Source organism: Podarcis vaucheri (assembly GCF_965113315.1).
Source record: "Podarcis vaucheri genome assembly, chromosome: 9".
In the NCBI taxonomy this organism is placed as follows: domain Eukaryota; kingdom Metazoa; phylum Chordata; class Lepidosauria; order Squamata; family Lacertidae; genus Podarcis; species Podarcis vaucheri.
This window is the reverse complement of record NC_138767.1, coordinates 1,281,875-1,294,517: the sequence shown is the minus strand read 5'-3', so window position 1 is coordinate 1,294,517 and position 12,643 is coordinate 1,281,875. Positions and strand designations below refer to the sequence as shown.

Here is a 12,643-nt window from a genome sequence, read left to right as displayed (position 1 = left end):
TTTTTTAAAAAAACAACAACACACGTTTCACACACACTCTTCGTAAACACACACCTTGGCACTGATCTGGAGTGCACAAGCGAGGAGCTGAAGGCATTACAGACATGCACTCTGCACAGAAAGCACAGGCTCTGTGAACTGTTGCTCCTGGGCCCTGGCAGAAGGCAGTGGGAGATTTCCTCGCTTCTGAAGACAACTAGTTGCAATGTGTGTTAGACACTGCAATAAAAGTCTATTTTCTGAGCTTTAAGGTCATTTCCAGGTGACCTTTTTATTGAGCCTTCATCCTGATTTGTATGCACAGAGTTTGCAAGGAGGTTAGACCCCACGTCGGCTGTTTACTGAACATTCATTTCCTCGTATCCACATCATCTTCCCCTGGACGAGATGAATCTGGTATTTAAGTCAAGGGTATTACATGCGCTGGAAGGGGGAGGAGGAGAGAAGTCTGGGAACTTTTGTTCTCTTGCCAGAACCTCTGGCGACCCAAGGAACACATTTTGTGATTTAAGAGATAATTATGACATACAAAACGATGTGCAGGACAACTCCAATTTCACATGGTAAGCAGGCTGTCCTTTTCCTGTGCAGCCCAAACTCCAAGGCTCAAAGCCCAAGAGCTAACACAGGAGGTGCGTTTTCCTGACTCCTGGAGGTCATTTGTTTCGCCCCAAGTCACAGAAATCAGGAGAGCCCCACAGAAACACACCCCACACACCCGCTGTGTGCCCACTTCAATTACAAATCACTGCAGGGAAATGGCGGGCGGGAAGGTTAATCTTCCTTCACAAAGCTACCCAGGACAACTGAATTCATAAGAAGGCAACATTTTGAAAGCTGTTCTTAAGAGGGGCTGCGAACAAGGCCCCTTTTTTCCGGTGATAGGCGGGGTGCCAGCCCTGTCTGCCCTTTCCTTCTGCATTAACGCTCCTCCAATGAAACGAGTAGGAACAGATGCCAATTCAAGTGCCCTGGGAGACCCAAAGCCCCCAGAGCCTTAAAGCCAAGCACATTCTCGTCCTCAAAGGACAGCAGCTGGAGCAGGGCCCGGAAGGTCTCTCCTCCTGCCACAGATGAGAGCACAAAAAGACAAAAGATGCTCAGTGGCCCACCGGGTCTGGCATCCTGTTCTGATAGCGGCCAACCAGATGCCTTCTCCTATGGGACACCCGTAAGTAGGGCCCGAGTGCAAGAGCAACTCTCCCCTCTGGGGATTCAGAAGCACCGCCGCCTCCCAGTTGTGAAGGCACAGCGTAGCGCCACTTTGCTAGTGGCCATGGCTGACGCTCCCCTCCATGAATTTGTCTAAACCTCTTTTCAAGCCATCCTGGTTGGTGGCCATAACTGTTTCTTTGGGGAGGAACGTCCGTAGTTTACTCTGCACCATGTGAAGGGCTTTGCTTTGTCTTTGCTCCATCTTCCAACATGCAACTTCATTGAATGCCCACCAGTCAAGGCACGGAAGGTGGCCCCCAGCCCAAATGCACTCCTCTCCTTCTCATGCTGCTGCCTGCAGATTCAAAAGTCAGTGGGCATCATTGCCGCGTGGCCTTTCCTCTGCTCATCTTCTCTGGAGATACGAACAGCAACTTAGTCTGCGCAACACACATTCCATTAATTCTAGGTGTTACAAGGGAATCTGCAACTGGTCCCGCTCCCCAGCGCCTGCTTCAGTGGTTGAAGCAGAAGGGGCTACGTGCTGAATGGTGCCCTAACTTGCAAAGTCAGGATCCAGGAAGGGATTTGCCCAGCTCAATTAGGTTTTTGTCACACAGAGGGAAGGAAATCCACAGGCAGGAGTGGGCAACATGTGTGTCTCAGAAGCCATGCAACTAAAATGACAGGGGTTCCCCAGTGGGCACTGGGCCTTATCTTCCCCACTCTTGCACATCTTCAGGCAAGTGACCTCACCTCTGTGACGGCTTCTCTCCAAAGCGCTTGGCAAAGCCAGTGGCCAAAGCAGCCAAGCTCCATCCCAGCCACAACACGGAGGGATGAGTCTCACATGAGTCAGGCCAATGGGCTGCAGCTATCAGATTCCTGGAAGGCCAGACCCCGGCCAAATGCACTTTGCTGAGCACGCTGCGAAATGCGTCTAATATCTGGCCCATATCAGATCAGGAGAGGGACTGCAGTCAAAAGTGTCAGGAATTTTTCAGTTGCTTTGAGTTGGCGGTAAGAAGCACAATCACTGAAAGCTCTGTGCCAGATGGGGCCCCTCCAGATGTTGTCGAACTACAACTCCCGCCAGCCCCAGCAAGCATGGCCAAGAGCCAGGGGTTCTGGGAGTTGTGCTTCAGTGACATCTGGAGGGCCAGGGGTTCCCCACACCTGAAATCACCACTGACTCTTCTCTCCCCATTGCCGAGATATAACTGCTGTCTATCCAGACAGCACAACTGCACACGGAAATGTGATGTCTCCACTGTTAGCTGGATGTGCACATCCAAAATCAAGGGCCCCGGAAGAGGGCACATGAGCCAGAAGCAGGCCCCAAGCATTGCTCACCCTCTGCCTTGTGAAGAGCCTTGAAAACAAGTGCTAAATACCAATCATTTCTCTGTATTTAAGGAGACACGGGTGCATCCTGGAGGAAGAATGGCAATCCACAGATAAAACCACCAGCAACAGTCCGAATCACTGAGACCCAGGAAAGCTGGTTGCAGAAGAACAGCAATGCACAGCCCTCAAAGCACAGACACAGGCAAGAAATGAGCCCCAAGGAAGGAGGAAGCGCAGGACACAGAAATGGCTGAGAACCAGTGGAATAACTGAGAGGAAGAGGCCTTGGGATCGGTTCTGGTGAACCCACATGAACTCGTCTTTTCTCAAGTCAGAGCACTGACCCATCCAACTCATGGCTGTCCAGGCTGAGGGGCAGTTGCTCCCCAGGGTCTCAGGTGGGCCTCTTTGCAGCCCATCTTGGGAGATGCTGTCAGGGACTGAGCCCAAGTCCTTCTCCATATGATGCATGTGCTCTCCCAATGAGCTACAGTGGTGCCTCGCAAGATGAAATTAATCCGTTCCGCGAGTCTCTTTGTCTAGCGGTTTTTTCGTCTTGCGAAGCAACCCTATTAGCGGCTTAGCGGATTAGCGCTATTAGCGGTTTAGCAGCTATTAGCAGTTTAGCGGCTATTAAAGGCTTAGCGGCTATTAAAGGCTGAGCGGATTAGCAGCTAAAAGGCTATTAGCGGCTTAGCGGCTTAGAAAAAGGGGGGGAGCAGAAAAGCAAGCCCATAGGGAAAATCGTCTTGCGAAGCAGCTCAAAAACGGAAAACCCTTTCATCTAGCAGGTTTTCCGTCTTGCGAGGCATTCGTCTTGCGGGGCACCACTGTACAGCCCTTCTCATTGGTTCCTTCTCCCTCTTGCCCCGCCCAGACCGGCCAATCCTACACCTGTTTCTTTTGTATTTGAAGCAAAGGAGGAGAAGCCTTCATTAGAACGTCAAGTCATTCTCTGGACACTCCCTCACCCAGGGCATCCTCTCTAACCTCCTGGGACTCGCTCCTTCTGCTCCCTTCCTCCCACCAACATCCCGCCAGGAGTGGGCCTTGGAACCAGGGTGCCCTAGGCAAGGCCAACATTTGCCACACACTCCAGGCCTTGTGGGGCCTTCCCAAAGCCAGGTAAGAGAGGCCCTGGGCTTTGGGAAGGGGGTGCAAGGCTCTGGAGCCCTCCAGCCTCCCTCCCAAAGGTGGACTATGGGAAGGAGGCTGGGAGGCTGCCCTTGCCCCTGCGCCCTGGGTGGGGGAACCAGTCGCACGGCCCTAAATCCGCCTCTGGCAGGGAGCCTCGCTAGGGCAGGGTGAGAAACCTGTTCAGGTCAACACAATCATTATTTTCAAACTCTTTCCCTGACTGTGCCAAGGGGTTGCTGGTGTTTGGACAGCAGCTTCAGGAGCCACGGAGCTCTTTTCCCTTTTCCCTTCTGCCTGCTCTCCCTGTTCAGTCTCGGGAGACTCACAGGCTGCTTGTGAACCAGTCTGCAAGGAGGAATTGCCGCTGTCTGCAATGGGAGCGATGTCACGCCCCTGTGAAAAACCAAGCCACCGGGTTTTGTGAGCCACAGGGCAGGGGCAAACTGGGGGCAGTGGTGGGGGGAGAGTGAGAGAGAGAAATAAAGCTCTGGCGGCGGCTGCTCCCCAGATTCCATGAGCCCCCAACCCAAAGCGGTTATCGCAGGTCACTGACACTTGTTCATTCTAATGGCTTTTCCTGTGCCCTTATCAATGCGGCGCACAAAGCATCTCCCTTCGGCCGTTCCCTATGATCTCAGCCCCGTGTTTACAGCTATCTAACTCCACCAGGCACCGCTAGGTCAGCCAAGTCAGGACAGGAGGCTCAGAGACAGGCCAGGGCAGGCTGATGGGGCGCCTGAGATGAAGGAGGGGGGTGGAGAGAGACAGAGAGGCAGATGGAGACGGAGAAGGAGGAGAACATAAGGAGAAGAAGCTCTGCTTTCTAGTTTTGCCAGTCCTGGGACATAGCTGTAAACAGCCACAATGTCCATAGAACCACTGAACTGCAAAGCTGGAAGGGGCCCAACCTTAGAAATGCAGGAAGGAATGGGGTGGGCAAAGGCTGGACCCCCACAAAAGGAATGGACCGATGGACGGATGGACAGAGAAGGGGTCTTGAGGGGATGTTTGAGCAGAGTCACGCCTGGTAAGACCCTCCAAGTAGGTCTATCATAGGAACAGACGGAGGGTGGAATGAAGAGCGTTACAGATGCTGATCATGAACTGGCTGCCCTCTTTCATACGCAAGACGCCCTCCATCAATCCCATGGGTACATGTGGGGCCGTTTCATCGCGTGCCTTTGGCATCATCACGCAGTGCTGCCGCCTTCCTGTTCCATGGTACCCCTACAATACTGGGGGGCATTAACCCCTCTTGCACACAAGGGATACCCCACATGCACCACACTACCATTCCCCAAATGGTACCTGCATGTCTGACCCAAACCAAGAGACTGCCACTGAAGAAGACAAGAAGCGCCTGTTGGGTCAGGCCGGTGGCCCGTCTAGTCCAGCCTCCTGTTCTCAGAGGGGCCCAGCAGATGCCTCAATGAGAAACCTGCAAGAGCAGGACTCTCCCCTCCTGTGTTTCCAGCAACTGAGATTCAGAAGCATCTCTGCCTCCAGCACAGCAGAGTCATCCTGGCTAGGAGCCATCCATAGCCCATGACTTACAAAAATGTGAGGAAGTCTGGTCCTCTGGCTTCGACACAAGCATCCTCATGCCACCCATTTGGTCAGAGCAAGGAGCCCCCTGCTCTGAGGCTCACGAGAGACAAAACTTGTCTGCTGCAGACCGGCGGGACCCTGAAAAGTGTGTGGTAGAGGCAGGGGGCCAGAGGAGCAGTCCAGGGGTGGGGGTAACCATTTATGGTGTTTGGCACCACCTGCGAGATAGGAGCCAGGGCAGGGGGAGGAGGAAGGGTCAGGGCAGTCCAAGATGGAGGCAGGCATGCAAGAAGCGGCAGAGGAAGAAGAGACTGCTCAGGTGAGAGATGGCCCAACAGACCCTCCACCATTCCCCACCCCACCATCTTCCAGAACCAGGAGGGGCCTAGAGGTGGAGCCTCAGGTTGTGCGTGTGTGCCCCATCAGGTATTGATAAGGCACATTAGTTGATTTGATTCCCTATGACCCTGAGTGCTCCCTGGAAGGACAGATCCTGAAGCTGAGGCTCCAAGACTTTGGCCACCTCATGAGAAGAGAAGACTCCCTGGAAAAGACCCTGATGTTGGGAAAGATGGAGGGCACAAGGAGAAGGGGACGACGGAGGACGAGATAGTGGGACAGTGTTCTCGAAGCTACCAGCATGAGTTTGACCAAACTGCGGGAGGCAGTGGAAGACAGGAGGGCCTGGCGTGCTCTGGTCCAGGGGGTCAGGAAGAGTCGGACACAACTAGACAACAAAATGACGGAGAAGATCCTGAGCAAAGATTCTGCACCGACCAGAAGAGAAAGCGAGAGTCCTTGCTGGAGTCTGCTGTCCCCAGTCATGTGAGAGTCCACTCTCTGTTCACCACTGCCTGACCCTGGTTTGCTTCTGCCCCCCCCCCCGCCGCCTGCCCTTCCTGCCAAAGTTCAGCACTTCCTGGAAAGTCTCCATGCCTGTTTGATATTGTACGTTGCCTCCGCTGGTGAAGGAAGAAGGATTTACAGGTGCCTGGCCCTGCCTCCAAGACCATGACCGAGCGCTGACCTTGTGTTACAATACGTGAACTCCTACCCTGCTGATAAGGAGGACTGGCAGATAGAAGCAGGGTTTTTTTTTCTTTTTCAAATAATCCTTTGGGAACTTACAAGCTGCTCAGCCATAAAAGTGAGGTGACAGGAAGGTCGGGTTCACTAAAAATAATAAATATTGCAGTATTTATTCAAAGTGGGCCTTTTCAACTGCAGGCTAAGCACTTAGATAACGCTATTGTAAATGACAAATATTTGCATTTCTTAGAACTGTTACGTTATGATCCTTCCGGCCGGAGCCGATGTGAACATTTTCTCTGGTGCCTGCCTGGCCGCTGAGACCGCACACTCTGAGAGCACAGCCTCGAAAGCTGTTCAGGAATGAGCCACAGGTCAAGGGAAGTGGACAGCTGCCCTCCCAGGTCATTCTCAGGCCAGGCTCAATTGCTGTGGGACACACGCCGTGGGGAAAGACCCCTTTGGTTCTCTGCCTTTTGGCTGAAAGCAGATTTGTGCATTCTTGACATCCATTCTTTAGAGGCTGTGTCCCAAGGGAGCACCCCCAAACAGAGAGATGTACCCGTTAGTCAGTCTCTAGAAACACATGCAGAAAAACCTCTGTGGTCCTGTATTCCACGGTGGGCAAGCTACTAGACCGTGCACTTTGAGATCACATGGAAGGAACGAAGAGGAACTTGGATTCAGCTCAGAGTTCCACCTCTGGCCCAGGGCTTAAGGCTTCAGGACATTAACAGAGATGCTCAGGAACTTTGGCACCTGCGAGACACACCTTCACCTGCTCAAACCACAAGAGTGACACAGTCTTACTGTGGTAAACCACTGAGCCTCTTGGACTTGCCGATCAGAAAGTTGGCGGTTCGAATCCCTGTGGCAGAGTTAGCTCCCATTGCTCTGTCCCAGCTCCTGACAACCTAGCAGTTCAAAAACATGCCAGTGCAAGTAGATAAATAGGTACTGCTGTGACGGGAAGGTAAACGGCATTTCCATGCGCTCTGGTTTCCATCACAGTGTTCTGTTGCCCCAGAAGCAGTTTAGTCCCGCTGGTCACATGACCCAGAAAGCTGTCTGTGGACAAACGCCGGCTGCCTCAGCCTGAAAGAGAGGTGAGAGCCGCAACCCCATAGTCACCTTTGACTGGCCTTAACTGTCCAGGGGTCCTTTACCTTTACCTTTCACAGGATTAAAAGAGGAGCCCTCGAGCAGAAAGTCAGAAAAGTCCCTAGGGGCAGCAACGTTAACACCCTGGAGGAAAAATGCACCACACCACAATCTTAACAGAAGCACAATACCCCAGGGAGGAAAGCCATGGCCCATGAGTGTCATTCCTGAACAGGCACAGCATCCCGGGGGTGGGGGATCCCTCTGGCCAGTGAAGGGTCTTCAGGTGCCACTTGGTGAAGAAGAATCCACCCAGATCCCCCATCCCTTATACAGAAAGACTATATCGAACGTTAACATTTAGCCCCTGTACAATTTTGGTCATTTCCCTGATTGCTACTACTTGGGGATGGGGCACAACAGCAACCGACGAGCCCGAGTTCCAACCCCCCCCTTCCTCCTCACAAGAAGAGGCTTTAAAACTCCGCAGCGACTCTACAGTCTTGCCGTAAAAGTTTCAATGGGCCTTGAGAGGTTGTTTGGCCTAAATTATGCTGGATGAGTCAGACTTGCCTTTGAAGAATGTGTCAGACGCAGCCGTGTCTGCCTCCCGGCAGGAATGCAGGACGATAATCAGCATGTTTGCTATAACACAGCAGGGACTTTATGACAGGAGGCAAAGAGGCAATGGCTACTTCTCCTAGAAGCATGACTCTGAGGAAGAGGGGGCAATCCCTCGGATGGGACCCCTTCCCCGAGGACAAGCAGACATGCTCTCGTGAAGAGGATACTTGGAGGGGTCCCGGCAGTGGGTGATTTTTAAGGCGGATAAGATAGTTGGGTGTGTGAAGGGCACACAGGCTGCAGGGTGAATTTGCTGCCTGGCAGGAAGACTGTGGGTGTCGCTCGTTGCCTAGATAGCCTGGCAGATACTGCTGTGCAGAAGACAGTGGTCCTGCTGCACACTGGTACCAACGACATGGGGAAATGTACTCTAGAGTTCCTGGAAGCCAGACTGAGGTTGCCGGGTAGGATCCTGAAAGCCGGGTGCTCCAGGGTAGCTTTCTCTGAAATGCCACTTGGTCTGTGTGCAGAGCCAGGCAGACAGGGGCAGGTGTGGAGTCTCAATGCATGGATAAGACGATGGAGTCAGGAAGGGAGGGGACAGGTCTGGATTTGTTTCTGGGGCAAGCAAGGCCTGCGCATAAGGGACGGGCTCCACCTGAACCAGGACGGAACCAGACCGTTGGCGCTTAAAATCCAAAAGGTGGCAGAACAGCTTTTCGACTTGATTGTGAGGGGTGGAGGGGATAAGAGCTGTGGAGGGTCTGGATCAGAAGACAGCTTGGGATAGAATTGAAAAAAAATATGAAAATTTGAATGGGGGAGTTGGAGAACTAGGCACTGAGAGTGCAGGGGCCCAGGAGAGGAATAATATTGCTCTGCAAATCTATGGTGCAGCTGCATTTGGAATTCTGTGTATAGTTCTGGCTGCATCTCTTCACGAGGACTTGGAAAAGGTTCAGAAAAGGGGAACCAAAATGGTCAGTGGGGTGGAGAACCTCCCCTATGAGGAAAGGTTATAGCATTTGGGACTTTTCTCTAAACTAAGGTCCCAAGAGATAGCTCAACCAGTAGAAGATGAGACTCCCAAGGTTGTGGGTTCGAACCCCACATTCGTTGAAAAGATTCTGCATTGCAGGACGTTGGACTAGAGATGATTCTCATGGTGCCTTCTAAATCTGTGATTCTATATCCATGACAAAAAGTCACGTCAGAGGAGACATGATAAGAGTGTACAAAATTATGTGTGCCATGGAGAGAGTGGGCAGAGATAACAGTAGAGCTCATGGACATCCAACCAAGCTGAACGTTGGAAGATTCAGGACAGACCAAAAAAGAAAAGACCCTCCCCCCCCCATACAGATAATAGTTAATCTATGGGACTGGCTCCCACAGGAGGCAGTGATGGCCACCAACCTGGATGGATTTAAAAGAGGATTACACAAATACCTGGAGAATTTATGTTCTTATGCGATCCCAGAAACAGAGCGAACCAAAGGTGATTTGGCTTTACCAAAACTAAAACTAAAAATGCAGCAACGCCCCCCCCAATACCTTCCAAATCACCCTTTGTCAGGAAAAAAAGTAATGTTTTATGCACCAAAAAAATCTACAAGAGAGAGGGGGCTGGTAATCTCAAAGATTCCAGACCACCTTTTGACATTTTTCCTATAACAGGTGGAGGAGAGATGGCAGATCACTTACCAGTACTGAATAGATGTGCAGACAGCGGTAGACGGGGGAGAAGTCGACCAAATCCTGGGCACCGGGCACCTAAGGCGATTTGAACAGAAGCACACAGGTCAGCTGAAATATGGATGCGTTTCTGGTGCCATGTACTGGGCTGAGTGGTGGGGAGAAAGAGGAGGTGAGAAGCTGTGGTGGAAGTCAGGAGGGAGGCAGAGGGGTCACAAAACAAGTCCTCCAGAAATGCCTCTATCTGGGGGGTATAGGAAGTCCACCTTAAGGCTGGTTACATTACCACCCATCCAGAAATAAACCTGTGTGCCCAAAGCCCCACGGATTGTCAGGGATTATTAAACTTCTCGCCGCTCACCTCAACCTCCAGTTTGGAGAGGGACAGGACAAGGCAGGGGAAACCAGGAGGCAAAGCAAGCTCGGGGGGTGTCATTCCACAAGGACTGACCCTTGGGGAAATTAAATGCCGGCAAAAGCAAACCTGAAGGAGCATCTCCACCCCCATCGTTCACTGAGGTCCAACTCTGAGGGCCTTCTGGCGGTTCCCTCCCTGTGATAAGTGAGATTACAGGAAACCAGGCAAAGGGCCTTCTCGGTAGTGGCGCCCGCCCTGTGGAACACCTCTTGTCAGATGTCAAAGAGAAAAACTACCAGACTTTTAGAAGACATCTGAAGGCAGCCCTCTTTAGGGAAGTTTTTAATGTTTCATGTTTTATCTCTTCTTCTTTTTCTTCTTCTTCTTCTGTTGGGAGCCACCCAGAGTGGCTAAGGAAACCCAGCCAGATGGGCGGGGTATAAATAAATTATTAGTATTAGTATTAGTATTAGTATTAGTATTAGTATTAGTATTAGTATTAGTATTAGTATTCTGTTGGGAGCCACCCAGAGTGGCTAAGGAAACCCAGCCAGATGGGTGGGGTATAAATAAATTATTATTATTATTATTATTATTATTATTATTATTATTATTATTATTAGCCAAGTCTGGTCAGCCCAGCAGCTCCCAGGATGTCATGAGGAAGGATTCTGTCTCTTCGCCTCCACCGCCAGAGACCTACCTGGAAGTGCCAAGGACTGAACGTGGGCATGTGTTCTACCAATGGGCTCCGGCCCTTGCCCATTGGCACAACACTTCCCAAACCTAATTCTGACAGGCAGGAAGAAAGGCTCCTGCTCCCCAAAGAACTTCCTCCCTTGCTGACGCACCCTTTCGGCACCCCCTGCTCCAACGTCAGTTTCATCACCAAGGACAGCACCCACTGCCAGTTCCTGAACGGAGTCTCACTTGTGCACAGCTCAGTCCTTCTCAGGTCCTTATGAAGAGCCCTCCTCTCATGTGAGTGAGGGCGGTCAGAGATCAGGAGCAGCACCCTCTCCGCCACTGCCCCAGCTCCCCCCCCAAGCCCTGACCGAAGGCACAGGATGAGGCCACCACCTCTCCAGGTCTGGTCAACGCCTGAAGGGAAGGACCCGTTGGGAGCCACATGGGCGCTGCTATGGATTCGTGATGGGAAGAAAGGTGGAATGCCAATTTTAAAAACTCAGTGACGTCAATAGCAAAGGTCATCTGCTCATGAAGGGTGGCTGGAGAAAGGCAGAAGTGTAGCTGCCCTCTGACAGAGCTGCTGAAACCATTAGAGCTTTGGAGTTTGCCTATTATGGTCTCGCATTATTCTAAACTCATGCTGCAAACCCCCTTCGATGGCCGAGCACTTTGGGGAAGGGTTGCGGCTCAGCAGAAGAGAGAGTGCCTGTTGCACACATATATTCCTGGCCCCTCCAGTTTCACAAGGGTCAAGGAGCAGGCAATGCAAAAGGCTTTTCTCTGCCTGAGACCCAGAAAGCCACAGCCAGTCACAGCAGGCAACCCCGGGCATCTTCCTGTGCTTCCAAGGGTGGCACCCTGGCTGAGGGTAAAGGGTGCAGCTCAGTGGTTGCCTGCAGAAGGTCCCAAGCCCAGTCTCAGGATCTCGGGGGGGGGGGGCAGCAAAAGGACTCCTCTCTGCCTAAGGCCCCAGGCCGCTATGCCAGCTGAGCTAGACCAGCCTTTGCAACCTGCTGCCTTCCACACACAACTCCTGAAATCTGAAACATCAGCTGAGGTCGACTGGAGGGGGTTGTAGCCAAAAGCACCAGGCTAGCTTGGTACAGGGAACGTGGGTGGCAATGTGGTCTCAACCACTGAGCCTCTTTGGCTTGCCCATCAGGGGGTCGGCGGTTCGAATCCCCGTGACGGGGTGAGCTCCCGTTGCTCGGTCCCTGCTCCTGCCAACCTAGCAGTTTGAAAGCATGTCAAAGTGCAAGTAGATAAATAGGTACCTCTCTGGCGGGAACATAAACGGCGTTTCCGTGCGCTGCTCTGGTTCACCAGAAGCGGCTCAGTCATGCTGGCCAAATGCTGTACGCCGGCTCCCTCGGCCAATAAAGCGAGATGAAAGTGCAACCCCAGAGTCAGTCACGACTGGACCTAATGGTCAGGGGTCCCTTTACCTTTACCTTTAGCTTGGTACAAGGCAGCTCCCCAGTGCTTGAGAGCTGCAGGCAGGCATTAAACTACCTCCTTCGTGGGTGGCACTCCGAGACAGTGTCTCTCTTTTGGGTCATAAAACAGAATCATGGAATTGTAGGGTTGGAAGGGGCCCAAAGGGACATCTAGTTCAACCCCCTGAGATGCCTCCTGCAATGGGTCAAGTGGCGGTTCTTCTGACTAATGGCTTCCCAGTGGCCGCATGGCTCTGCCTTCCTCAAATGCAACAGCACCCACACATTTCCACTGCTGTCCAGTCTCAGTCAGACCTTTCTCCACCTGGCAATTGATTCCTCCTAGATTCGCTGCACCACAGCCAATCCGTCCCTATGCCTCTCTTCCTCCTCCTCCCTCCCCCTGCTGGAGGAAATGCTTTGAATCGAAACCAGCACTTTCCCCTCGGCAGACCCTTCAGTGGGTGGCAGGGGAGGCTCCCTGTAGAATTACAACAACCCTCTTTGAAGGCACCAATCAGCTGGCTGCTACAGAAAGCGCATCTTCAAAGGAGGCTGCCGTAACCACTAATCAGCTGTCCGT

General features: G+C 52.3%; 1 protein-coding gene across 1 annotated transcript in view; it reads right to left on the bottom strand.

Moving 5' to 3' along the window:
- EXOC6B (exocyst complex component 6B) overlaps nucleotides 1–12,643 on the bottom strand; it is a 223,283-nt gene that overhangs the window by 101,137 nt on the left and 109,503 nt on the right. The window contains exon 8 of the mRNA XM_082236406.1: nucleotides 9,586–9,654. Coding sequence (XP_082092532.1) covers nucleotides 9,586–9,654 — 69 coding nt within the window. The remainder of the gene's footprint in view (nucleotides 1–9,585; nucleotides 9,655–12,643) is intronic.